This window comes from Cucurbita pepo, chromosome 6 (genome assembly GCF_057944985.1).
Source record: "Cucurbita pepo subsp. pepo isolate OVF chromosome 6, ASM5794498v1, whole genome shotgun sequence".
Lineage (NCBI taxonomy): Eukaryota > Viridiplantae > Streptophyta > Magnoliopsida > Cucurbitales > Cucurbitaceae > Cucurbita > Cucurbita pepo.
The window spans coordinates 5684562-5712340 of NC_141803.1; the positions used below are offsets into that span (position 1 = coordinate 5684562).

Here is a 27779-nt window from a genome sequence, read left to right on the forward strand (position 1 = left end):
GTGTCATAGAACTCTAACAGGCTGCCTCCATTTATAATTCAGTTCAAAGTTTCTAAATTTCGAGTCATAAGTGGTGATGAAGAGCCATTTCTAGCGTACGAAAAGGCTACTTCATGTCGTAGATAAGGTATATGTATATCACTGAAATCTCGAAACAGAGAAAACTATGAAAACTGAGATTGAAACACACCATTGTGACTGCTGAGCATTACCTATGACTAGCCAATTACTGTATTTTCCTTTCGTACCAAATTGACGTAAACCAAAAAAGCTTATACTAACTCGACAAGCGTTAAACAGTAGGAAGTTCAAAATGAGTACTCCTTCAGGTCGGACTCCGAGTCGCCCATAGCTATTTCTACCATGCACTCTTCTTCGGTTAAAGGAGGGAGATTCTTGGTTTTGCGCTTGACGTTATGCTTATGCCATTCACTCTTGTGATGCTCTCTAAACTGAATAGCATCCCCCACGACTACGTTGCATGTGCTGCAGCGTTTTCCCTCCTTTACAGTATTCCCGCCATCGACAGAGATTGCCTGTTTTTGTAAAGCTTCGCTTAGCTGAGGAATAGCTGATTCTGATTCCTTGACGTGTCGGGGTGGCAGCTCCACATTCTCAAAATCGTCATCGTCGTATTGATCCACGTTGGTGTCCCCTTCCTCGTGCAAACAGAAAGAGAGAACTTCAAACTTGCCTTGCAGTTCGCTCATTAAAGGATTACAGTCTCGATAAAAGCTAGGATCCAATTCACAAATCTGTTGCAACAATCAACCACAAAAACTAAGTTCCATGTATTATTGAATGTAACGCATTGTCAATACTTAATGAGAAGTGCACATACGAAGAGATAGTAAACAATCAAGAACGAACTTATTATAACAGTCAACATTTGATATGAAGAATAGAAAGATATTATCGTATCAAATCGATGATAGGTACAATATATACAATGGTTTTTACCATAAGTATAACAATCCAAGCCTACTGCTAATAGATATTGTTTGCTTTGGCCTGTACGTATCACTGTCAGCCTCACAGTTTTAAAATACGTCTACTAGGAAAAGATTTCCACACCCTTATAAGGAATGCTTCGTTCCCCTCTCCAACCAATGTGGAATCTCATAATCCACCCCCTTGGGTTTCAGCCTCCTTGCTGACACATCGCCCAGTGTCTAGCTCTGATACCATTGTAACAACCCAGGTCCAAATAGGACAATATCTGCTAGTAGTGAGCTTGGACTATTACAAATGGTATCAAAGCCAGACACCAGGCAATGTGCCAGTAAGGAGGTTGAACCACGGGGGTGGACATGAGGCGGTGTCCCAGCAAGGACGCTAGGCCCTAAAAAGGGGTGAATTGTGAGATGCCACATCGGTTGAAGAGTATAGGGGTGTGGAAACCTCTCCCTAGCAGACGCGGTTTAAAAACCTTGAGGAGAATCCCAAAAGGAAAAGCCTAAAGAGGACAATATCTGTTAGCGGTGGGTTTGAACTGTTACAATAACCTAGCACCATACTTGCACAGCCCTTTGATTGTAGTGATTATGGCAATTATTCTTTTTTTTTAAAAAAAAAAAAACGGTACTGATGCATCCATGTACTAGTATAGTGTTTCAAACAATTTCCTCCCCTCAATCCCCCTCCAGCAAAATGAAGCAATGACACAATGATATGAGCAAAGGGAAAGTAATATTAACATTTCAAAATCTTCTTAGCACCAGCTGGTTTTAAGCACAACTAAATTTCTAAACCTTGCTTGAAATTTCTATCACAAAAAAAAAAAAAAAAAAAAACAAGAGTGAATCATCACAAAGAACGTCGTTCATGGCTAGGTCGAAATGGCTAGCTTGCTAAAATCTTGGTTCACACGATTTATCATGGCCTAGTCCAACACATGGGCAACTACTAGCACATTGACACCCATGCAGGAACCAATATGCAATACAAGAGTTCAACTTGTCCTAGGAGAAAGAGTGAAATGATGATATCATTAGCAAGTTGGAAGGGAAAAGAAGACTCAGACTTACAATGCTTCGTTGCTGATTTCCAGACGGATCATTGGAAATGATACTAGCACTCCAGGCATTCAACTTATCAAGGAGAGATGGAAAGTTCTGTTCAGGTACAGTATAACGTATTCTCATAGGCGAACGTTTAATTGGGAACTGTTTCTGGAGCTCATGAATGACCTCTAATGCCTGCATTTCAGGAAAAAAAAAAAAAGTCAGATTAATATTGCGACCTTGAATTTAGAATTATACAAATTTCGAGCAGAAGAATGTCAATCTCACATACAGCAAAAAATATCAAGCTACCTGTTTCTTCGAGCTGTGATTTGGATCAACAGCAAAATGAATTTCGCGCATGAGTCGCTCAATCATACTAATCGTGTAAGGGCGTTTAGTTTCAGGATTGAAGGTCTTCTGCATAACAATGGTTGCAATATCACGAAACTGATTAGATAATTGAGCCTCCCTCTCCTTCCCTGCAATTTGAAGTTCCCCTTCTTTAAGAATCTAGTACCAGAAAGTTGATGATCTCATCAGTTCATAAAAAGTCACCACAAAATCATACACTTATAACAAAAATTAGAAAAAAATTCCACGAACCTTCAAACAAATTTCCGCCTGATCATCTGTATCAAAAGCTGCTTTTAAATCTTTGGTTTTTGCAAGAACTCCTTTCGAAACATTTGAATAAACAATTTGCGATTGCAAGACCTCATCTAAATCTTTCTCCCTGTTGAAACATCCATCATCATGTTCATAGTTGATACACTATGTGATACAAACATAAATTAATACCAAAGTAGGTCAATGAGTACACATTTGGGAACGAAAATGAATTAACGAAAGGAAAACTGCAAAAGACAACCTTGCAATTTGATGCAATTGCAAATTGAGCCCTGAAGTTTAAAAATGATCTGATCGTATATATTTATATCCACCTAATTTTACAATTTACCACTCAACTCATGTCATCAAAGTGGTCTGTTTAACTAATATATTTACCCACAATCATAAGATTTTCTAAAAGGGCAATACTGTGGAATCTACTAAAAATGCCATGCCAATGGAATAGTTATAAACAATGAAGTTTAAAAGTAGTGTCTTTTGCTCTTTAGCTAACTATATAGTTCATGCAATTATTTTCAAATTGTAAAAACTATGGGGTATCGACTTAATATCTCTCAAGGAAAAATGTTAACTTGGATAACTCATGCTAAGGCACGTATACCCTCGATCAATAGATTAGAAGTGTTGAGGATATTTAGCCTTGAATTGTGGTTTACCATATGTATCATATTTGACCCTTAGTATAGGCAAAGATCTCGTATGATTGAGGATATTTAGTCTTCCATTACTGTTTACCATATGTATCATATTTGACATTTATTATAGTCAAATATCTGGTATGACCAAGGATATTTAGTCTTCCATTACTATTCACCATAGATATCATATTTGACCATTTATTATAGTCAAATATCGTGTATCCATTTATTGCTGATTCCATTTATTTGATTATGTAAATGATTATAAATAGAGAACTCTCACCACTCTTTAATTGCTGTAGTTTTAGCAAATATTCTCATGGTATCAGGATTCAAAAGCCATGGAGAAGGATATTGGTGGCTAAAACGAAGGGGCTCTAATACCATGAGAATATTTGCTAAAAACCACCTCGAAGTTCAAACTCGTGTTGTTGAACTCAACAAATAAAAAAAACAGGATACCTTCCCTTGCACAAAAGAGCTAGAAAGAACCTATTAAAACAGTAAGAATCTATCACTCTTGCGCACAGCTGAGACAACCACCTAACCCAACCCTATTAGGTTTGGTTGCCAAGAAAATGAGAAGAACATTAAATTTTGGGCATAATCGTGTGCAATTGGAGGCTAGTTAATCTCAACTCTTCTTCCTCCCCAAACTCTCAATTAGCAAACCGACACATATAACCACAATCAAAGCCGTGTCATACACATTATGCAATTTAAAGAGATTTTTTCGAATCCGTTAGCCAATGAAATCCTCCATTTTGACAAATATATCTACAAAATCAATCCTAATATAACATCAAACCTTTACAATCTTCTATCCATAAGAACCTAGCAAACAACAACCAGAGAAAATCCAATAACTAAGAAAGTGAAAACACAGGGTCTAAAGGAGGTGGATAGGGAGCTTACACGCCAGAGCGCCAAGAAAGGACCTTGTTCTTGTAACAAGCGATCTCAAAGCGCAGACCGTGTCTCTTCAAACGAACAACCGCCACGTTCGTCAGCCTCTTCTGTCCGATCGGCTGCACCAGCGATCGGGACATCTTCGCTCAAACGCCTTCGTAAACTTTGCCGATTGGAGTAAGAATGGCGAAGCGATGATAATACCGATTTTGAACGAAGCGAGAACGAAGCTTCGCCCCTCCAGTTTATAAGCCTAACCGGCTTTACACATTTTGTGTGCGACCCGATCCTTCTAGAAGAAATAAATAATAATAAAAAATAAATAAATAAATAATAAATAATAAATAATAAATGTAAATTATGGTTGAAAATGTGTTTTTATACTTTTTAAAAAATCCAAAATTATTACCTTTAATTTTGAAGGAAAACTATAAATCTTTTATTTCTAAAAGAATTTTAAAAATACTTTCACACATAATTTTTTTTTTAAATTTAAAAAAAACTTAAAAAATATTTTTATATCACGCTTTAAAAATATTCACGAATTTTTTAAAATAATATTAAAATATTTAAAAATAATCTATAAAGTGTCGATATATACACTTGTCGTTTAAGGTTAAATTCAAATAAATAAAATTTTTATAGATGGAGTTAATTCATGAATTCTCTCGGAATTAACTCAAATTTATTATTAATTTAAATATATATATTTTTTTATACAAATATATATAAATATTTTTTTTATCTCTATTTAATTGCATTATTATTTATTTTATAAGAAATCTTAAAAATAATTTTTAACAAAAAAAAAAAAATAAATAAATTTTACAAATTAATATTTTAATAAATTTTGAATAAATAATTGGACTTCTCAATTTAGAAATGAATCAATAAAATATTCTTTGAAAACGAAGTTTTTAAGTATTAATATTTTTTTTTGTACGTGCATAAATATACCAGCCTGTTCTATAACTATTTCTTAATCGAATTAAGATTATGGTATATATCAAATTAAATAGTTTAGGAACAACACCATAATTTGTAAACCCTAAACCATTCACCATTGTTCTACACTCGATTATAGGACACTTGTATAGGAAAGTTTTTAGTTTTTTTTTTGATGGGTTTTGATTCAGGTGCAGGGCTTTGGAGTTAAAGACTTGCAGGAACTTCTTTCGCCTCCCTTGTTCACTCTCTGCCCAGAAAACAACACTATGCCATCTTCCAGTGTTTCAGCTTTGGATGCCAAAGAAGAGGGCAAGTCGAACGTGGGCAATACGGAGGAGGAGGAGGAGGATAAGCCCAGCTTCTTCGATATCTATGGAACCGATGTATGTATTCTCTTCTTCATCATTCAGCTGCCCATTTGCCTTTTCAAGCCCTTGATTCTTATTGTCGTTAAATCAATAAAGGGGTGTTAGTATTTCCTTGAACTGCATAGGTTTTTTATCCTCCAAGAACTTAATGGCATTGGATAACGTACTGAATTCTGCTTACTTTGATTCCTCTTGTAGGCTAAAGCTGAGGTTCTTTTCAAAACTCCAGAATCTAATTCAACTTTAAGTCTGCAAGTGAGTTTGCTTAGTTGCCAAGTTTCTTATAATAATGTTGATTATTAGATTTTTCATTGTTTTTTTGTTTTTTGTTTTTTTTTTTTTTTTTTGTAGGATGTTCAAGGGCTTGTAACTTGGGTTCTTGCTGAAGGTTTCATGCCATCGTGGGTTTTTATCAAGGTCAATACCTTTTCAACTTTTACTTGATATCTCTAACTTGAAATTTTGTGTAAGCAGAGACCTGACTATGAACGTTATGTTGTTAGATGGAAATCGAATACGGTGTTGTTTGTTAATTTAAACGTCTACACTTCATGGTGTGATGTATCGTCATAACTCTCATTTAGTTCATAACCCTTTTGGTTCATATTCTCGTTTATTTGGTTCATGCCTATATAAAAACTTGTCTAGCATTGTTTTGAGGTGTCGAGTCATTACCATTTTGTATTTGTCTAGAAGCAATTGAGAGGGACTTTGTAAAAGAAACTTTGTAGTGTGAGAGTGTGAGAGATACACTTGTAAACACTTTGGTTATAGTGATTGGCTACCACCCGTGGATATAGGGTAACTTCTTCTCTCCGAACCACGTAAATCGTTGTATCTCTTTGTTAGTATATATTTGTGGGTGTGTGAGTGCAATTGATCTTGCTTCCGCTTCCGCAACAACAATTGAGTATCAGAACATTTTGGTTGTGGCATTTGGGTACAACAAGTGGTATCAGAGCTTTGAAAGTTGTAAGTTGTGGCATTACGGCACAAACACTTCAAATATTTGTTAGCTGCCTTCCGTCTTTTTTGCTTAAAGAGAGTTTCCTCCTTTCCTTTCTTCACTTCCATCACATATAATTATTTTTGAACTGAGATTGTTAGTTTGTCTTAGAAAGATTTCTTGGAAGTACTTAAAGAGTTAAATATTTGCAGAATAAACCCCTAATCCCAAAAGTGGTCATGGTTTATCTCCCTGGCCTGGATGCTGCTCTATACATGTCACAGTCCAAGATACTTCCTACATTTAAAAGATTCTGTGGCAGTCCAAGGCCAGTTTTAGCTCTTAGGTACACGTTCGTTTATTGAACGTTGCATTTATTTACGTTTTAGAATGTTTCTGGGATTTACTTATGGTGCAGTCCTTATGTTTTCATTCTTTGTATTTTGGTAGCTGTATTTCAGATAGAATGCAAACAATTGATGCACTTTTGACGTGTAAGGTAAAGAGGAAGAGGGATGCAAACAGTGTAGACTTAAAGAATAAATTGACGTCTGAACAAGGTTTGTGAGCCATTGGCAAACTTAGATTTTGTCTAGCTCTTCGGCTGTTTATTTTCTTCTTGTGTTGTTTTAGTGTTCTTTCTATTCCTTTGTAGGAGTAGGGAATTTTATACTCTATTACCACATTGCTATTATCAATGTTACCATCTTGTTTTCGTCGTTGGGGGTATAACGCGAAACTTTTATGAGTGTAAAAATGTGCTACAAGGAGTTTAAAGGTGAGCCTACATAATTATGTGGGCATCAAGACCTATATTGTAATAGCCCAAGCCCATCCAACCGATGTGGGATCTATTAGGGTGTGAAAACCTCTCCCTAGTAGACGCGTTTTAAAAACCTTGAGGGGAAGCCTGAAAGGAAAAGCCCAAAGAAGACAATATCTGCTAGCGGTGGGCTTGGGCTGTTACAAATGGTATCAGAGCCAAACACTGGGCGATGTGCCAGCGAGGAAGCTGATCCTTGAAGGAGGGTGGACATGAGGCGGTGTGTCAGACGTTGGGTCCTGAAGGGGGGTGGATTGGGGAGTCCCACATCGATTCGAGAACGGAACGAGTGCCAGCGAGGATGTTGGGCCCTGAAGGGGGGTGGATTGTGAGATCCCACATCGGTTGGGGAGGAGAATGAAACATTCTTTATAAGGGTGTGGAAACCATTTTCTAGTAGACGTGTTTTAAAAACCTTGAGGGGAAGCCAGAAAGAGAAAGCCCAAAGAGGACAATGTCTGCTAGTGGTGGGCTTGGGCTATTTCAAATGGTATCAGAGCCAGACACCGGGCGATGTGCCAGCGAGGAGGCTGATCCCCGAAGGGGGGTGGACACAAGGCGGTGTGCCAGACGCTGGGTCCCGAAGGGGGGTGGATTGGGGAGTCCCACATCGATTGGAGAAGGGAACTAGTGCCAGCGAGGACTCTGGGCCCTGAAGGGGGGTGGATTGTGAGAACTCACATCGGTTGGGGAGGAGAACGGAACATTCTTTATAAGGGTGTGGAAACCTTTCCTTAGTAGACGCGTTTTAAAAACCTTGAGAGGAAGCCATAAAGGGAAAGCCCAAAGAGGACAATATCTGCTAGCGGTGGGCTTGAGTTGTCTCAAATGGTATCAGAGCCAAACACCGGGCGATGTGCCAGCGAGGAGGCTGATCCCCAAAGGGGGGTGGACACGAGGCGGTGTGCCAGACGTTAGGTTCCGAAGGGGGGTGGATTGAGGAGTCCCACATCGATTGGAGAAGGGAAGGAGTGCCAACGAGGACTCTGGGCCCTGAAGGGGGGTGGATTGTGAGAACCCACATCGGTTGGGGAGGAGAACGAAGCATTCTTTATAAGGGTGTGGAAACCTTTCCCTAGCAAACGCGTTTTAAAAACCTTGAGAGGAAGCCCGAAAGGAAAAACCGAAAGAGGACATTATCTGTTAGTGGTAGGCTTGGGCTGTTACATATATTCTCCCGAGAAGAAGGCATTTTAGTGGCAATATATTTGTTGAAAGTGGTTTTGATGCCTTTTATCCACTCTTGCATTATGATGAACTAACCTTTTGGCTTGTTTACATTCTCTTTCTCTCTTTTTCTCTCAATATACTTCATGGACTGTGCAGAAATATTTGGCCCTGAAAAAGACTCACCAATATCTATCAAACTCCCGAAGGAGTTACCTTTCCCTGTTACATATTATACACTAACTGCCAAAGAACTGGAAGACAATGGCTATCCATTCAATCAACCAGGTGATTTATCTTTATTACTTAATCGTTTTCGTTCGCTTCGAAAGCTCTATTTTCACCTTTTTCCGAAGTTAACTACCATGGATCCTCTCTCCATCCTCCCCTGCCCCCTCTCTCCCACCCTCACTGAAACTTTTTTTCGAGTTCGAAATTTCTGTAACTTAATTATTCATTTGATTCAGGTTTTATCCAAACACTTCCTGCTCCTATGGGATCTTCACCTTATGAAATGTTGGCACTTGACTGTGAAATGGTAAGTCTATTGTTTGTATTAAAGTTGTTTATAAGTGGAATGTTTATGTTACTGTCTACTTAGTCAGCGAAGACTCGATAATTCTCTTTGATTGTAATTCTTGATTTAAGATAATCATTTAATTCTTTTTTGGACTTCTATTAGTGTGTGACCTGTGAAGGGTTTGAGCTCACAAGAATAACCCTGGTGGACATGGCAGGACAGGTATGCACTCCATCTCTGCTTCGGTTACGTGCTTTGGCGAAAGCGTTGGATATTTGTACGAGGAAACTTAACTAATGCTTTGAAGACTTTAAATCATGTTCTTGATAGTTTGTGCAACCATCTGTATTTGAGACTTTAAATCCAGTTTGTTGAACTAAAGTTTTAAACCAGCTATGTCTGTTTTGAGTTAACATAGTACTACAATTTTTATTATGTCACAACTATCTGTATTTGATCTTGTTTTTATGCCAATATGTTATACTTCTACGTGTCCGATTTTTTTCGTTTATTACCTTTTCCTGATTATTTCAGATCGTCCTCGACAAATTGGTAAAGCCATCAAATGCAATTGTTGATTACAATACGAGGTAAGATCTTCTTGAGCTTTTAGTAGACAATAGACTGGATGTCTCATATAAAACAAATCTCATCAAGAGAAGTTTTATGATGTGAAAATTGTAGCTTCCTGTATTTGATTGATATGATGGTTTATGAAGTCGTTTTAGTTATATTGCATGTTTTACTATTCTTTAAATTACTTACCTTCGACAATGATGCTTGTTTTGTTTTGTTTTTGGATAATAACGTGTAAGTGTGTAATAGTCCAAGCCTATCGTTAGTAGATATTGTCTTCTTTGGGCTTTCCCTCTCGGGATTCCCTTTAAGGTTTTTAAAACGCGTCTACTAGGGAGAGGTTTCCACACCCATATAAAGAATGCTTCGTTCTCCTCTCCAACCGATGTGGGATCTCACAATCCACCCCCCTTCAAGGTCCAGCGTCCTCGCTGGCACTCGTTCCCTTCTCCAATCGATGTGGGACCACCCTCCAATCCACCCCTTTTGAGGTCTAGTGTCCTTGTTGGCACACCGCCTCGTGTCCACCCCCCTTCGAGGCTCAACCTCATTGCTGGCACATCACTCGGTATCTGGCTCTGATACCATTTGTAATAGCCCAAGCCCACCGCTAGCAGATATTGTCCTCTTTGGGCTTTCCCTCAAGGTTTTTAAAGCACGTCTGCTAGGGAGAGGTTTCCACATCCATATAAAGAATGTTTCATTCTCCTCCCCAACCGATGTGGGATCTCACAATCCATCCACCCCCCTTCAGGACTAGAGTCCTCGCTGGCACTCGTTCCCTTCTCCAATCGATGTAGGACCACCCCCCAATCCACCCCTTTTGAGGCCTAGCGTCCTTGCTGGCACACCGCCTCGTGCCAATCCCCTTCGGGGCTCAGCCTCATCGCTGGCACATTGCCCGGTGTTTAGCTCTGATATCATTTGTAATAGCCCAAATCCACCGCTAGCAGATATTGTCCTCTTTGGGCTTTCCCTTTCAGGCTTCCCTTCAAGGTTTTTAAAACGCGTCTGCTAGGGAGAGGTTTTCACACCCTTATAAAGAGTGCATCGTTTTCCTATCTAAACCGATGTGGCATCTCACAAAAGTGAGTATATTCAAACTAACTAAACAGATACCTTTGGGCTCGGGGTAGAGGAATCCCCCTCCCAAAAAGAACTAACACAAAAAGGCTTTCTATTTTCTAATAATCATGGAAAACTGTAATCACAAAGATCTTTGCATAAAAAAATATAAAACTGTAATTAATGAAGAAATTTTTATGGTTTGAACACTACCAAGAGGTCAAGTTCTGATACTAAAAACAAAAGAAGCCTCAACATTCAACTTGTTCACAAATAGTCTAAGATTCCTTTCCTTTCACCGAAGCCAAAAGAAATCTTTATGGTTGATCTCCACTTAGGTAACTAATGCTTAAAGGGTAGAGAACTTTTGGGTGTACAAGAAGTTCTTAGGTTATCTTGGGTGTTAATGCCAGGCGCCCGACGTGACCGTATGGCTGCTTTTCTCTAATTCACTTGTCTTCATATAGTCTCAAGGCGGAATATACTAATGAAAAACGAGGAGCTAATCTCGTTCGCTTTTTCATGTGTCTTTTAACAGGTTTAGTGGAATTACATGTGAAATGTTAAATGAGGTTACCACTAGTCTAGAAGATGTTCAGGTTCTCTCTTTGACACTGTACTCACTGATGTTATCTACTTGCAGCAATCATTGTTTGAGGGAACTTTCTAATGTATTGGTGGTAAATGTACATTGCAGAAAGATTTTTTGAATCTTGTTCACAAGGAGACTGTTCTAGTTGGTCATTCACTGGAGAATGACCTGATGGCATTGAAGATCTCTCACGATCTCGTCGTTGATACTGCCGTTCTATATAAGCATCCCCGTGGTGGCTCTCATAAATCCGCCCTTCGGATTCTTGCTAAAAGATTTCTTTCCAGGGAGATACAGCAATCTAGCAATGGCCACGATAGTGTCGAAGATGCAAGAGCTACTATGGAACTTGCACTTCTTAAAATTAAACATGGTAAGTGACATTCTACCGTCATTTTGTGATGTCTCACATTGGTTGGGGAGGAGAACAAACCACCATTTATATGGGTGTGGAAACCTTCCCCTAGTAGATGCGTTTAAAAGCCTTGAGGGGAAACCCGAAAGGGAAAGCCCAAAGAGGACAATATCTGCTAGCGGTGGATCTGGGTCGTTACAAATGGTATCAGAGCCAGACACTGGACGATGTGTCAGCCTTCTTGCTATTCTCCGAAGGGGGTAGACACGAGGCGGTGTGCTAGTAAGGACGCTGGGCTCCAAAGGGGGGTGGATTTGGGGGCGGTCCCACATCGATTAGAGGAAGGAAAGAGTACCAGCGAGGACGCTGGGCCTCGAAGGAGGGTGGATTATGATGTCCCACATTGGTTGGGGAGGAGAACAAACCACCATTTATAAGGGTGTGGAAACCTTCCCCTAGCAGACGTGTTTTAAAGCCTTGAGGGGGAGCCCGAAAGGGAAAGCCCAAAGAGGACAATATCTGCTAGTGGTGGATCTGGGTCGTTAAAAATGGTATCAGAGCCAGACACCGGACTATGTGCTAGCCTTCTCGTTGTTCCCCAAAGGGGGGTAGACACACCTTGAGGGGGAGCCCAAAAGGGAAAGCCCAAAGAGGACAATATCTGCTAGTGGTGGATCTGGGTCGTTAAAAATGGTATCAGAGCCAGACACCGGACTATGTGCTAGCCTTCTCGTTGTTCCCCAAAGGGGGATAGACACGAGGCGGTGTGCCAGTAAGGACGCTGGGCCCCAAAGGGGGGCGGTCTCACATCGATTGGAGGAAGGAAAGAGTGCAAGCGAGGACGCTGGTCCCCAAAGGAGGGTGGATTGTGATGTCCCACATTGGTTGGGGAGGAGAACAAACCACCATTTATAAGGGTGTGGAAACCTTCCCCTAGTAGACGCGTTTTAAAGCTTTGAGGGGAAGCCCGAAAGGGAAAGGCCCAAAGAGGACAATATCTGCTAGCAGTGGATCTGGGTCGTTACGCTTTTGCATTGTAGAGTTCGGTCCTTAGCCTCACGTCGTGTTATAAACTCTGCAGGGTTCTTATTGTATGCCTTTTCTCTTGTTTTCAAACAGGACCGGAGTTCGGATCACCTCCATCGTTAGTCCGAAAGAAGCTACTTAACATACTTGGTGAGAGCGGAAAGATGTCTTCTTTCATTGACGATGTTTCAACCGTGAAGAGATATTCCTCCGAATCATCACATGCATTCCCTGTAACATCTGATGATGAAGCTCTTGCAAAGGCAAAAAAAGAGGTTGGCTAGCTGCTGATTGCATTTGTCTGAAAATTCATTCATAACTCATATCCTAATAGTTTGTTTGTGCCTATTATTGTTTTAGGCAATGAATGAAAGAGTTCACTTCGTTTGGACACAATTTTCTGAATTGAATTCTTACCATAAGAAGCAAGCAGATGATGAAGAAAGATTGAATGTAAAGCTTGCAGAGTTGTTGTCATTAGTTACTTGTGATACAAAATCTGTCAGCAAGAAAAGGAACAGCCCCAAGATCTGTGTCGAACAACGAGAAATTTTGGCTCGTATCGATTCAAGAATCGATAGCCTCTATGCCTCGCTACCTACGAATGCTATGCTTATTATTTGCACGGGTCACGGTGACATAGCACTTGTACAGAGGTATGTGCTTAATGCTTCTGAGATTAGATATCAGTTCCATTTAGTGTTGTATGTTCTTACTGCCTTTGAGTATCAATGTTAAGTTGCTAAGAATCTAGCACGTATTAGAACATGGATGATAAAATTCTGCGGACCACCTTTCTGTGTTACTGGGATTAACACTTTCTGCCTGCTCCATTAGAAGCTTTCATGTAGTAATTACTTTGATCCATGAAAAACTTGTTAGCTGAGTTCAATGTGATTAGTTTCGGGAACGAGTGCCAGCGAGGATGCTGGATCCCGAAGGAGGGTGGATTGTGAGATCCATCCCACTTTGGTTGGAGAGGGGAACGAAGCATTCTTTATAAGGGTGTAGAAACCTCTTCCTAGCAGACACGTTTTAAAAACCTTGAGGGAAAGCCCGAAAGGGAAAGCCTGAAGAGGACAATATCTGCTAGCGGTGGGGTTGGGCTGTTATAAGCTTGTTCTGTTATCACCTTCCCTTGTGCTATATTAGTGGCCTTCATTTTCATCAATCGAATTATTTTGCTATTTGATGGTGGGAAAGATAATTAGCTTGTTGAAAGGGATATTAGTATTGGTGGGCACAACCGGTTATAACAGTGAGATCCCACGTTGGTTGGAGAGGGGAACGAAGCATTGTTTATAAGGGTGTGGAAACCTCTCCCTAGTAGACGCGTTTTAAAATCTTGAGGGGAAACCTGGAAGTGAAAGTCCAACGAAGACAATATCTGCTAGCGGTGAGCTTGGGCTGTTAGAAATGGTATTAGAACTAGACACCGGGTGGTGTGTGCCAGCAAGGACGCTGGCTCCCAAGGGGGGTGGATTGTGAAATCCCACTTGGTCGTAGAGGGGAACGAAACATTTCTTATAAGGGTGTGGAAACCTCTCCCTAGTAGACACGTTTTAAAGCCTTGAGGAGAATCCCAGAAAGGAAAGCCCAAAGACGATAATATCTACTAGCGGTGGGTTTGAGCTATGTGAGATCCCACATCAGTTGGGGAGGAGAACGAAACATACCTTATAAGAGTGTGGAAACCTCTCCCTAGCAGATACGTTTTAAAAACCTTGAGGGACACCCCGAAAGGGAAAATCCAAAGAGGACAATATCTCCTAGCGGTGGGCTCAGACGGTTACAGGGATACTTTTCTAAACATGAGAGTTATAGTTTAAGACGACCGTGGTAGACATAACTACTTCATCCTCTTTTTTCTTTAGCTACTTATGTGTATATTGACTTATTTCACGAGACAATATATTTGATCTTACAACATCTCGAGTCGATACCTTAGAGTTTGAACATATTTGGATGTCTATGTATATGAATGTAGATTGAGAAAAATGCTAGTGGAGAAAAGTGAAACAAGCATATGCCGTGACAAGGTTGTCAAGATCTTGGAAGAGCTCCATGCCCAAGCTGAGGTAGCTCTCTGTTTTGTATGTATAAAGCATTGATTACTCAAATCCTTCCAAATTATAAGAGTTCAATACATGGGAGTAACACTCAAACATCTTACCTTTTGGTCGTTTATATGGTCGTTTATATATATCTGAACGAGTTGAGCTATTCTCAAATTGGCATATTCTACCGTCGAATTTTTTGGCTTTGTATCTATATTTGACACACGTGTTTGGCATGTGGGGCTGAAGTGATATCGAGTGAAATGCAGTAGGGGTGTATATTCAACCCGACAACTCGGACCAACCCAACCCGAACTATAAGGGTTGGGTTGGGTTGGATAAGCATTTTGGGTAGGGTTGGATAAGCATTTCGGGTAGGGTTGGATAAACATTTCGGGTAGGGTTGGGTTCACTTTTCTGAACCCGAACTGAATCGGTTCGATTTCGGGTTCGTGAGCAAAACCTTCGAGTTGACCCGAGCTAAATAAAAATATATAAATTATTATTAAAAAAATTCCGTATTAATGAATTTGTCAAAGTGGTATTGAGGTCAATCTAAAAACATTCACGCTTTGAGGCTACTACTTGTTTCTTTTTAATGTTTTTAATAATAATTTCTATGTTTAGTTTCTTTTATATATATATATATATATATATATTTTATTATTTTGTTTAATTTTTTTATATTATTTTATTATTTTTAATTCATTTAGTTTATTTTATATATATATATATATATTAAAAAAATTTGTTATTCGAATAATTATAAATTGTGATAAATAAAACTTAAAAAAAATTTGACAACTCAATCCAAAACCCCCAACTCGGAAATAAGGTGGTTGGGATGGGTTAGGTTGTGAAAAGTTTTGGGTTGGATTGGGTCAAAAAAAATCTCCAACCCGACCCAACCCGAACAATAACTAAATTAATGCAGCACAATAACTAAATTGATTGTAATCATAGCGGAAATTAGGACATGCATAAATTAATAATTATCATGATTGGTGAGCGTTCATAAACATTATATTTGATTTCGAGTTAAAATATTATTTTGGTTGTTGTTGTACTTGGTTTCGTTTCCGTTTTATTTGTTTGTTGTCCAATTTTAGTCCATGAGGTTAGTGGATTAAGTAGCGACATTTTTAGATCCAATTTAATAGTACGGTCATTTATTCAAATTTTTGAAATAAACGGTCAATTGTAAAATATTTATTTATTTATTTTCATATATTTAATTAAGATTTCTAAATTAGGTTCGGGTAGTTGGAGAATAAATAATAAAAAAAATTAGTAAATAATATTTGGGTGTAATAATTTATTTTTATTTAATTTTAATAAATTAATATTTAATGTGAGAATCTTCTATAAAGAACCTTCTAAAAATTTATAAATTTAGGGTTAGTTTATTATTTTTCTTTAAATTATTTAGATATAAATTTATGTAAATTATGTTTTTTTAATAATTTTTTTAACCTAATTTTTAAATTGAGTTAAAAAAATTCTTTTAACCCAAAATGAAATTTCTAATTAATATTTATTTAATTAAGTTTTTTTTTTTTTGGTTCAATTTTATATTGGGTCAATATTTTTATAAGTTTTTTTTTTTCTCGTTATTTCATATATTAATAATGAATGTTGCAATTAATTCACAATACGTACTTACACGAGGGTTGACCGATGATTTTTGTGTTTTCCTTTCAAATGAACACGAAAGAGATTGAACCTGACTCATCGAAGTCTTCCTAAATTGTCATGCGTCACGTGTATGCTCTATAGGTCATTTGCTCACCTCGACATCGACCTTGACGTGATTGGGCCTATGGGCCCAATAATATGTTTGGCTCACGTTCTTTGAATCTTCTCAAACCTTCTAGTCGATGCAAACTCTAAGGGACGATCACGTAAAATTGTTTATATTAAAATTAAATTATTTCATATATTTATTTTTAGTTTTTCTTCTCTATATTTTATTTATTTTGACTTTGAAATAAATGAATATTATTATTTATTTTAATCTAAATAAAATTAAAAAATAATACTCTTATTATTATTATTATTTTAAGCTCAAAATCTATATTATTTAGATATGTTCACACGTAAGTCATGAACCAAAAAATACTCCAAGGCTGATGAAAAGTCATGATTTTCAAACAATTTTTATTTAATTTATTCATTTAATTATTTGTTTACCTTTAAACGTAAGGTACATCCTATGATAAGTTATTTATTTATGCACGAGATTTCGATGCGTTTTAGAATTAAATTTATTTGATTTAATATGATATTAGAAGTCGTATGTTCGAACTCTTCGTTACTTAACGCATGATAGCAATTGAGCTAAACTGATTGAATTATGTGCGAGCGTGACATTTAAACTGTAGACCTTTTCGTTAAGAGTATATATTTAAATTAATAAAAAAACGTCAATGATTGGTGGGCTAGGATTTTCTTTGAGTAAGTTTTCGACCGAACAAAGAATACTTGAAACAATAACTAAGTTCGTTAGCATAACAAATTAGGTAAATAGCCTAAAATAATTGAAGATTTCATTAATTAAAAAATTGTAAGTTGAAGTATAAAGTTACTGATTATGATTCAATATCTCGCCCATTTGTAATGTCGTTCTATCAATTAGGGGTAATATAAACATTGATCAACGTAAGCATAGCTCAATGATTTGAGTATCTATTCTTGAGTTTAAAATTCCTACATTTGGTAGTAAACATAAAGAAATAAAAATTTAATCTAAATTGGATCATACTACTTTTTTAGGCAAAGCATTAGAACTAAAACGGCTCCACTTTTATAGAATGGACGAGGGAGAAGAGAGATCCCTCTCCATTAGCTATACCTAAGTTCTAAGAAATCTAATCCCAGAGAATTCTTGTCCCAATTCCTTAAAAAATAGATAGAGAATTTAGTAGAACAAAGAATGAAATAGGTGTCAAGAACCGAGACACGACAGGAACATCGCTGTCTCGCAGGTGGAAAATCTGTAATCAGAACAGTTGAAAACGATCAAAATGAAAATGGAATAAACAAACAGATCAATTTCTCTGGAAGAGGAGATTCATTCTGTCAATTAGCTTAAAGAAGATGAACCCTGGAGTACGACACAGGGTATACATACATATATATATATATATATATATATATATGTATATATATATATTGATATATATCAATATATATAGATATATATATAGATATATTAAGAAGCAAGAACAAAAAGGGAGCATTTTAGTTGAAAAACTGGAAGAGAATTTACAGACGCTGTGTAAGACTAATGCCTTCATTTCCATATCTTTATATACCTATGGCGGATCAGCAGCCTCTTCATTCATCCCGTTCATTGTATTTGGGATAAATACATGACCAGCAACCTCCATTCGCATGCCTGTAATTCAATTATGATTCATAAGAATTGTGATAGACCCAGTTTGAAGAACATTCTATGTTAACAGATTCATGAACAGCTTGAGAGATTCTAAACGCTCGAATAATTCAGAGTAGAAATTACATTTTTACTACCCAAAATGATGCAGAGTTAGAATGATTCTCTGTTTAATGGAGATTTGTCTGTTCTTCATTTCAGAGAAAACCCATTCATATTCAATTTAACTCAGCAGATTCTTAGGATATTAGAGCATGAAACAGCTTGAGAAATCTTAACTATCCAAAATGATGCAGAGTTGGAATGATTCTGTATTTAATGGAGTTTGCCTGTTCTTCATTTCAGAGAAAACCCATTCATATTCAATTCTACTCGGCAGATTCCTAGGATATTAGATCACGAAACAGCTTGAGAAATTAAACTATATAAAATGATGCAGAGTAGAAATGATTCTATTTCGAACAGTGAATTTGCAGGTTCTTCAAAAACCTCATATTCAACTCAGGAAATTGTTATGGTACTAGATCCCTGGACAGATTGAGAAATTACTAGCCGAAATGATTCAAAGTAGAAGTAGTTGTTTTGAATGGTGAATTTCTCTGTTCTTAATATCAACTAAGAAGATCAAACATTCATTTCTCAAGCTAAAAAGTGGAGAGTGAATCAGAGAAACCATTAATTACTAGCTATGGTGTTACCTGCCGGAGGATTTTGTTCTGTTCTTGTTGCTGCCATTGCTGCCATTACTGCTGCTACTGCTACTGCTCTTGATGCTTCCATTGTTAACACTAGAATCATAAGCAACGCTTCCAGTCTCAGATGAAACTGAGAGTCTTCTCTTCCACCAATCCTTTTCCACCGGATGAGAAGGTTTAGGTGAAACTTTAGCACTCGTGTTCAAACCAGAATCGTTGTTGTTGTTCTTCTTCTTCTTCTTCGTTCTAGTTCCAATAGAATTCGGAAATCCCATTTTCAGATACAAACCTCCATTCTCCATATTCCACGAACTTCTCCCAACCAACGCGCTAGTTTCCTTCCTCGATTTCCGATTCTCCATCGCAAAAACCTCCCGATCACCGCCTTTATCCCTCTCATTCGCTCCAGTTGGTTCTTGCTGTCCTAAAACCATCGGCTGCTCCACCAAGTCTCTCAACGACAACTCGTAACACGACTCCGGCATATTATTCACAAGTTCCATAAGCTCCTTCTGTCCAGTAGCAATAGCAAGAGCCTTCGAAGGCGGAGACAGGCTCTGGTAATTAGATCGGTAAAACTGCGGGCTCCGTTGAGGACTACTCAAACGAAATCCATACTCCACCGTCTCATCATCCTTAAGATGAATCTGCTTCCCATTCCAACTCCTGAAGATGTCATGATTCAACGCCGGCCTGGAGCTGGACCTGGACCTGGTTGAAGCAGGAGAACCGAAATCCATGGCGTCAAAAGCCCTAAAATCAGGGGATTCGGTAGGGCTTGAGAGCAGCTTTCTGCTAGAACCAAGCATGATGATGATAACCGATGGAAATGGAGAAGGAAGAGGAAGAAATTGAAGGTGTAAAAATGGCGATGGCGGTACGATTACGGTAGTGGAAGTATTGTAGAAGAAGAGTCGTTATCATGGGCGACGCTTTGTGGGTCTTTTTCCTCTCTTCAATTTATTTATTTATTTAAATTAAAAATAAAAATAAATAAGGATTTTGGAATGGGAGCCAGAAGTCTAGGGTTCTAGAAGAACACGATGATGACGTGGAATTTTTTAATTTAATATAATATTATTATCTCGCTTCTGTTCCGTTTTTTGACTTTTGAGTTCCTCATTTCTTTTTTTTTAATTATTTATATTCAAAATTATATATATTATTTTCAAATTTAATATATTTTTAAATTTTCAAAATATTAGTGGTTAAATAATTTTTTTAATTTTGTTTGTCACCTCTTTATTTGTAATTATTCCATTTTTTAAAATATAAATTTTATTAAACTAAAAAAAATTTAAAAATTTTCTTCACAATATATTTTTTAAAAAATTAATTATGCACTGACAACCTGACCTCTATTTTTTGGTGTCTTTTTTATTTAATTAATAAAAAAAATTTATTTATTCATCGATTATATTAATAACTAAAATCTTACTAAATTCACATTAAATATTTATAAATGACAATTTGTCACTGACTTTAATCACAAATAAGTTAGATTATAACCTTAATTTCGGGTTGATGTCGACCTGCAAACTAAATTGAATCATCGTTTTTCTAAAGATTTAGCTCAATCTGAACAAAAAAGAATCTAACCCGACTTGATTTGAGTTGGGTATTTCAGATTAAAATTATAATTATACACGGGTTGAATGGGTGATAAGTTGTATGATCTATTCAAGTTTCTCTGTCTTTTTTATTTAATTAATTTTTAAAAAAATCTTATTTATTCACCTGTTGTATTAATAACTAAAATTTTATAAAATTCAAATATCAAATATTTATAAATAACAATGTGTCACTAACTTTAGTTACCGATGTTAAATATTTTTAATCTCGGGTTGATGTTGACCTGCAAACCAAATCGAATCATTGATTTTTTAAAGATTCAGCTCAACCGGAACTAAAAATAATCTAACCCAACTTGATTTGAGTTGGGTATTTCAGATTAGTTCAGTTATGGAGCGAGTCAACGCCGTTAATTGTAACAATAAATTTCATACATATGGACACGTGTGGGCTCTAGCTTATCCTATGATGTGGCATTGATTGGAGGTTATTATATGGTATGATGATCAATATGATGTCATTATTGATTACTTTTATAATATAAAACAATGGCATAATTTAGAAATCAATATTACAAAACAAATTAAAAAAAAAAAAAAAAAAAAAGTTGTCGGTGTCATTGTTATTGTTACCGCGAATTACACGACAGTCATCTCAGCATTGACAATGCAATCAATCAAGGTTTATCAAATTTTCTCTACGAAAAATAATTTTTTTTATTAAAAAAATATGACTTTAAATCCTTAATAATTATATAAATTATATGACTTATGCTTTTTTCCTTTATTTTTAATTTATTTTTTTTATCGACGTACTTTTTATTCTTTATTTGAGATCCCGAGAGGAGAACGAAACACCCTTTGTAAGAGAGCGTGAGAACTTCTTTCTAACAGACACGTTTTAAAAACCTTGAGAGAAAGTCAAAAGGGAAAGCTTAAAAAGAACAATATCAGCTAATGATGGGCCTCGGTCTATGTTTATTGTGCATATACAATAGCTTTAGTTAACGTCTTTCTCTTGTCATTTATTTGTCACGTTCTATCAAATAAACTAATATCGATTTAGTATATTAGAATTACGATTCAAAATGACTCGATTTTATTGGATTGATTGTTCAATCTATTCTTCTATATTTTTCGGGTCGATGACAATTATACTAACATTTATTATGATTTAACATCTAATTACGAGATTTTGAAAAGTATTTGTGGTAGCTAAATGAAACATAATTTTAAGCTTTGACTCGTAGAATTGATTGAAGTAGAAAGCATATAAATATGCTCGAGCTCAATTGATAATGAAATACCATGTGGAATTGATGAAATTGAAAGCATGATTGATTGTTTAGTTATACAATTTAGTGTACTGTTCTAATGATGTGTGATTATGAACCTTTTTTTATCGGTTACTATGTGAAGACGGTTTGGAGTTCATCAACTAATCTCGTTAAAAATTGTTCACACAGTATATTAATTAGGGTTGTATACTGATTGGGTTGGAATTTTTTTTTACACCCACTCGAGATTAAAGACTATGAAGTTGAGATGAATCGAGGTTTTGTATAAACTACTTGTAACAGTCTAAGCTCATAGCTAGCAGATATTGTCCGCTTCGAGGTTTCCACACTGTTACAAAAAATGCTTCATTTCCCTCTCCAATCGATATGGAATCTCACAATCCATCCCGTTTAGGGCCCAACGTTCATTTCTCTAATCGATGTGGGATCTCAGAATCTACCCCTATTTGGGGCTTAGCGCCCTCACAAGCACATCATCCGGTGTCCACCCTCCTTCAGGGCTCAGCGTCTTCGGTGCCACACCGCCTAGTGTCTAGCTCTGATATCATTTGTAATAACCCAAACCCACTACTAGTAAATATTGTTCTCGCGTTGCTTCACTACAAAACTCTCATATATATATATTAGCAGAACTCTGTATGAGTTCCCCGGGGAAATACGTAGGCCTAGCAGAAAGAAGTTTCAATTAATCCTTTCCAGAGAATTAGATGGTCTCTTCCCTAACAAGCCTTTTATTAGGTAACATCGATGAAGCTACTGCTCAAACTACGAATTTAGAAGTGGAGAGCAAAGTACAGAAATGCCCTTACTTAAATCTTAGTTTGCCCCTCTCCCTATCTCTAAAGGGGCGTAAGCACTGAACTTGATAGGGGATGAGATTCATTCATTTGCATTACTGCTAGCACTACAAAAAACTCCGGTCTTAACGCCCTGACTATTGCTGTGCAGCCTTTCCTCTAGTTCGTAGAGTCGGGTTTCCCGTTAACCCACAATAGAGGAGCTGCCCCCACCAGGTATGTATATATATATAGAGAGAGAGAGAGAGACACACACGCACGTATACGTGCGCGAGTACGTATGTATGTGCCGTTGTGAAAACCATTTTACAAACTTTTACCGAACAAAATTCAAACATCCAATTTTTACCCGAAAAGAAAGTATATATATATATATATATATATAATTAAAAATTGATTTATTTATTCTTGAAAACTCGTGATCTCAACTCCCAAAAAGTTCCTTTACAAAAGTTATCAATCATAGACCATTTTATTTTATTTATTTATTATTATTTATTTATTTATTTTTGCCTTTTAAAAAATAATAATAAATAAATAAATAAATAAAATTAATGTAAATTTGGTAGCTTTTGTAATTTCTAGCATATAATTTAGAGTTTAAAATTTATATTAGGTTTAAGAATGTAACAAATTCACGTTTAAAAATGTAACAGTCGAGATGTATTGTAGGTTTAAAAATGTAACAGCCTAGCAGATATTGTCCTCCTCAGTTTCTTAGAAATTTATAATTAAATCTTAAATCTTAAAATTTATATTAGGTTTAAAAATGTAACAGCCCAGATTCATCGGTAGCATATATTGTCCTCTTTGGGTTTGTCCAAAATTTATATTAGGTTAAAAAATGTATATTGTCCTTTTTGGGTTCTCCGCATCCTTATTAAAGACGTGTTTTGTTCTCCTCCCCTACCAATGTGGGACATCACAATCTACCCCTCTTCGAGGTCAGCGTCGTCGCTGACACTCGTTCTTTTTTCCTTCCAACCAATGTGGGTTATAAAGGGTTTCCGCACCCTTATTAAAGGGGTATAAAGGGTATTTTGTTCTCCTCCCCAATCAATGTAGGACAACACAATCCACCTCCTTTGGAGTCAGCGTTGTCACTGACACTCGTTCCTTTCTCCAACCTGCTTTAGGGCTTTTCCTTTCACGCTTCCCCTCAAGGCTTTAAAACACGTCTATTAAGAAAAGGTTTTCACATCCTTATAAATGATGTTTTGTTCTCCTCTCCGACCAACGTCGTACATGGCAAAAAAATATATAATATTTGCAATAAAAGAAGATGAATAAATAGTTTTTGGAATTTAGAATAGGAAATGGGTCAACTCGTTGTCCAAGTCCCCAAAAAAGGGAAATTTCATGCCTAATTTAAACAAGATTCCCTATCCCATCCAATCTTTGTCACAATTTTTTCCCCCATATATATATATGTTCTTATCACCTCATTAATACTATTAATATTCAAACCCGACGCAGTTACCCTGTATGTGATGTCCTACATTGATTGGGGAAGAGAACAAACCACCATTTGTAAGAGTGTGGAAACCTTCCCCTAGTATACGCGGGGAAGCCCGAAAGGAAAAGCCTAAAGAGGACAATATCTGCTAGCGGTGGATCTGGGTCGTTAAAATGGTATCAGAGCCAGACACCGGACGATGTGCCAGCCTTCTCGCTATTCTCCGAAGGGGGCTAGACACGAAGTGGTGTGTCAATAAGGACACTGGCTCCAAAGGGGGTGGATTTGGGGGAGGTCCCACATCGATTGGAGGAAGGAAGGAGTGCCAGCGAGGACGCTGGGCCCCGAAGGAGAGTGGATTGTGATGTCCCACATTGGTTGGGGAGGAGAACAAATCACAATTTATAAGGGTGTGTAAACCTTCCCCTATAGACGCATTTTAAAGTCTTGAGGGGAAGCCCGAGGGGAAGCCATTGCTCAAAGAGAACAATATCTGCTAGCGGTGGATCTGGGTTTCTCTCTTGCCCAAAGAGGACAATATCTGCTAACGGTGGATTTGGGTCGTTACACTGTAACCCTATATATATAATTTTAAATATGTGACAACAAACAAAAAGGAGATTGACATGATTCATTTGTTTTATTCCAAAACGTAGCTTTTACTCATAGAAATGGTGTTGGCAATTCAAAGAGACTGTTTGTTTGTTTGTTTGGTGCCTAAAATTAAGGGACTCACATGCCTCCTTTTTTTTCCTTTCACTTTACCCAATGGACCCTTTTGATAAAGGTCGTTTTACCTAAATTTTCGAGTTTAGTACCAGTTTCCGTTCATACTTAATTTGAGATCCACACCGGTTGGAGAAAGGAACGAAACATTACTTACATGAGTATGGAAGCCTCTCATTAATAGGCGCGTTTTAAACCCGTAAGGCTGATGGCAATATTGCTAGAGACGGATTTGGGCTGTTACAAATGGTATCATAGCTGGATCCACTACAAGAGTGGTAAATTGTGAAATCCTGCATCGATTGGACAGGGGAACAAAATATTATTTATGGGTGTGTAGAAATATCTTCATTTCAAAACCGCGAGGACTTGATCTAGTCGATATTTTTAAAAAGTTTATGAATTTTCTAAACAAAAACTTCCAAATTCAAAGTTTCATTCAATATAGGAATATATATATATAAATTGAAATATTGAAATTTTCAAAGATTTATAATTTTTTTTTAATGTTTCTAAATTTATTAGTTTGAGTCGAGCATTTTTTAGACACAATCTAATTGTTCGAGTTTTAAATTTTTCAGTGCAACTAATCTTTATTAAATAATGAACACAATCTAATTTTTTTTTGAGTTGTTCGAGTTATTTATTCAAAAATTTATTTTTAATAAAAAAAATTAAAATATTAATTCATAAAACATTTATTTATTTATTTTTAAAAATTTAATTAAATTTTACCATTCAATTTTAATATATATATTTTTAAAACTACATAACGAAACATTACTTACAAGAGTATGGAAGCCTCTCATTAATAGAGGTGTTTTAAACTCGTTATGTAACGACTCATATCTTATTGTGATATCCCACATTAGTTGGGGAGGAGAACAAACCACCGTTTATAAGCGTGTGGCAACCTTCCCCTAGCAAACGCATTTTAAAGCCTTGAGGAGAAGCCCGAAAGAGAAAGTCCAAAGAAGACAATATCTGCTAGCGATGGATCTGGGTCGTTACACGTTAGGCTGAAAGCGATATTGATAGAGACAGACTTAGGCCGTTAGAAATGGTATCATAGCTGGGCTTACAAAGGTAGTGAATTATGAGATCGCGCATCGATTGAAGGACTTTAAAACCGTGAGGACTTGATCTAGTCGATGTTTTTGAAAAGTTTATGAATTTTCTAAACAAAAACTTCCAAATTCAAAGTTTCAATGAATACACGAGTATATATATATATATATATATATATATATTTATATTCGAGTGGTAATTTTTGTAGTCCAAATAATTTTATTAAATAACGAACCCAACTTAACTCAACCATAATTTTTTTTTTTTTGAGTGATGAGTTATTTATTCAAAAATTTATTTTTAATGAAAAAAAAAATTAAAAGGTTAGTTCAGAAAGTATTTATTTATTTATTTTTAAAAATTTAATTAAATTTTACCATTCAATTTTAATATATTTATTTCACAGTAGTTAAAAATTATTTTAAAGAGGGGTTGAAAATTAAATAATAAAAATAAAATATATTTTTATATATTACATCATAAATAAATAAAAAAAATTAAAGTTAACAATAAATTCGGGTCGGTAGGGTTCAACGAAATGTAATTGAACCCCACGCCAGCCCAATATATAAAGTTTTGTATATTTGATTGAATCTAATCCAAATAATTAAATTGACGGAATTTTTCAGATAATTAATTTTTTTAAAACCCGTTTTTTTTATTAAATACTTTAAAATTTACAGGCGGAATAGAAATAAATATAAATATAAAAATTTATAATTGATTAAACTTTTAATTAAACTTAATTTTTTATTTATATTTATATTTGTGTTGTTGTAGCACACACCAATTGCCCCACACCAAACAAATTTTTCTCCATTTAATTAACACTTTATTTCTTTTTCTTTTTCTTTTTCTTCTTTTTCTTCTTTTTGTCTTTTCTTATCAAGTAAGCATATATATATATATATATATATATATATATAATTTGGTAGTTGATTTAATTATTACCAATTTATTTTAATACAAATTTATTAATTTAATTTATGCCTACAAACTATAATAAATTAATGAGTTAATCAGAGAAAATAAATAAATAAATAAATAAACAAATAATACTTTTGGAAATATATTTAATATTTTTAGTATAAAGTATTAAATAAGAAAAATATATTTCATTTACCCATTTAATCTAATATCACCTTTATTTATTATTATTATTTTTATTTTTTAATATTTTCTTATTGCTTACACTAATTTTTTAGTTATATTATAATTTTAATATTTCATTTTGTAATTTTTTTAATGACTAATAAATAATTCAATTTTTTAAATATTAAACTGATTTAATTCTAATAAATGCAGGCCCAAGCCCAATAAGCTTGTACCACTATTTGGGCTTGGGTTGGGCTGTTCTAAATTTTAATGTTTGGGCCCATAGTTTTTTTTTTCTTTTTTTTTTTAGTAATTTTTTTTATTAGTTCATTTAAAGATTTTTTAAATACGTCTATAGAAAGAGTTTTGCATCTAATCTAGTGAAAGAAGTTCGAGAGAAGCTGTCGATATTACACCTTCGTTATGAAAAATAGCTTAAAGTTGCTTTAAGTCAATAGATAATACTCGAGTCACCATTCCGTTAGGTTAAAGGTAAAATCGAGGGTAAAAAGTTTTTTTTTTCTTTTTTACCTTTGTGAAGAGTGATTTTTTTTTTTTACCCTTCAGTTAAAAAAAAACATACGAAATTTCTCTCTCCTATGCTTCTGTATCTCGATGTAACATAATCACTAATACAAGTCTTTTCGGCATGTTTTTTTTCTTACCCACATAAAATTACTCCCAGTAAACCATGTTGTATTATGAAAGTCCCACATCGACTAATTTAGGGAATGATCATGGGTTTATAACTGAGTAAGCCCAAAGCAAAGCCACGAGAGCTTATACTCAAAGTAGACAATATCATACCATTATGTGGAAAGTCGTGTTCGTCTAACAAACCCACCCTTAACTATGAAACAAAGCTGCAACAAAAGAAGAATCATAATTATTTTTATAAATTCAAATAATTTAATCTCTTAACTAAAGAAATTAGATAATCAGAATTAAACTGATAATAAATATAATAAATTGCACGTTCTTCGAAAGGTAACTCGACAACTACGGCGTATGAATCGATACCCAAATATTCACCGAAAAAGCTTAAAAACGTGT

General features: G+C 35.8%; 3 protein-coding genes across 4 annotated transcripts; 1 reads left to right on the forward strand and 2 right to left on the reverse strand.

Moving 5' to 3' along the window:
- Positions 1–119: 119 nt before the first annotated feature.
- LOC111796587 (sequence-specific DNA binding transcription factor) lies at positions 120–4425 on the reverse strand. The gene is made up of 5 exons (XM_023679276.2): positions 4190–4425; positions 2610–2739; positions 2316–2516; positions 2028–2198; positions 120–755 (listed from the first exon to the last, which is right to left on the reverse strand). The coding sequence occupies exons 1-5, from the start codon at positions 4321–4323 to the stop codon at positions 309–311; spliced, it is 1083 nt and encodes a 360-aa protein (XP_023535044.1). The 5' UTR covers positions 4324–4425; the 3' UTR covers positions 120–308.
- Positions 4426–5228: 803 nt separating this feature from the next.
- LOC111796442 (small RNA degrading nuclease 5-like) lies at positions 5229–14792 on the forward strand. Of its 2 annotated transcripts, XM_023679043.2 has the most exons (14): positions 5231–5514; positions 5698–5754; positions 5851–5916; positions 6658–6791; positions 6896–7005; positions 8595–8723; positions 8903–8973; positions 9118–9177; positions 9490–9545; positions 11135–11195; positions 11294–11561; positions 12663–12844; positions 12930–13225; positions 14557–14792. In XM_023679043.2, the coding sequence occupies exons 1-14, from the start codon at positions 5398–5400 to the stop codon at positions 14678–14680; spliced, it is 1731 nt and encodes a 576-aa protein (XP_023534811.2). In that variant the 5' UTR covers positions 5231–5397; the 3' UTR covers positions 14681–14792. The 2 variants fall into 2 exon arrangements, with proteins under 2 accessions (XP_086981094.1, XP_023534811.2); XM_087124968.1 differs by lacking the exon at positions 5698–5754 and having other exon boundaries at positions 5229–5514.
- Positions 14793–17650: 2858 nt separating this feature from the next.
- Positions 17651–19653, reverse strand: LOC111797724 (uncharacterized). The gene is made up of 2 exons (XM_023680833.2): positions 18719–19653; positions 17651–18023 (listed from the first exon to the last, which is right to left on the reverse strand). The coding sequence occupies exons 1-2, from the start codon at positions 19522–19524 to the stop codon at positions 17963–17965; spliced, it is 867 nt and encodes a 288-aa protein (XP_023536601.1). The 5' UTR covers positions 19525–19653; the 3' UTR covers positions 17651–17962.
- Positions 19654–27779: the final 8126 nt, after the last annotated feature.